Here is a 207-nt window from a genome sequence, read left to right on the forward strand (position 1 = left end):
CCCCGCTCGCATGTCTGCGCCGCCCTAGCCGAGGATGCTGAGGATGAAGCTGCCGCTGAAGCCGACGCACCCCGCGGAGCCGCCGCCCGAGGCGGAGGAACCCGAGGCGGACGCGCGGCCGGGCGCGAAGGCGCCTCCGCGCCGCCGCCGCGACTGCCGCCCCCCGCCGCCGCCGCCGCCCGCGGGCCCGCAGCGGGGTCCCCTGCC

General features: G+C 82.1%; 1 protein-coding gene across 1 annotated transcript in view; it reads left to right on the plus strand.

The window, feature by feature from the left end:
* The window catches only part of ZCCHC2 (zinc finger CCHC-type containing 2), a 60,800-nt gene continuing 60,593 nt past the window's right edge, over positions 1-207 (plus strand). Inside the window, exon 1 of the mRNA XM_032293550.1 lies at positions 1-197. Within this exon, the coding sequence (XP_032149441.1) occupies positions 35-197 (163 nt within the window). The 5' untranslated portion in view covers positions 1-34. The remainder of the gene's footprint in view (positions 198-207) is intronic.

The sequence above is a fragment of the Sapajus apella genome, unplaced genomic scaffold (assembly GCF_009761245.1).
Source record: "Sapajus apella isolate SASKATOON/1434 unplaced genomic scaffold, GSC_monkey_1.0 scaffold30, whole genome shotgun sequence".
Lineage (NCBI taxonomy): Eukaryota > Metazoa > Chordata > Mammalia > Primates > Cebidae > Sapajus > Sapajus apella.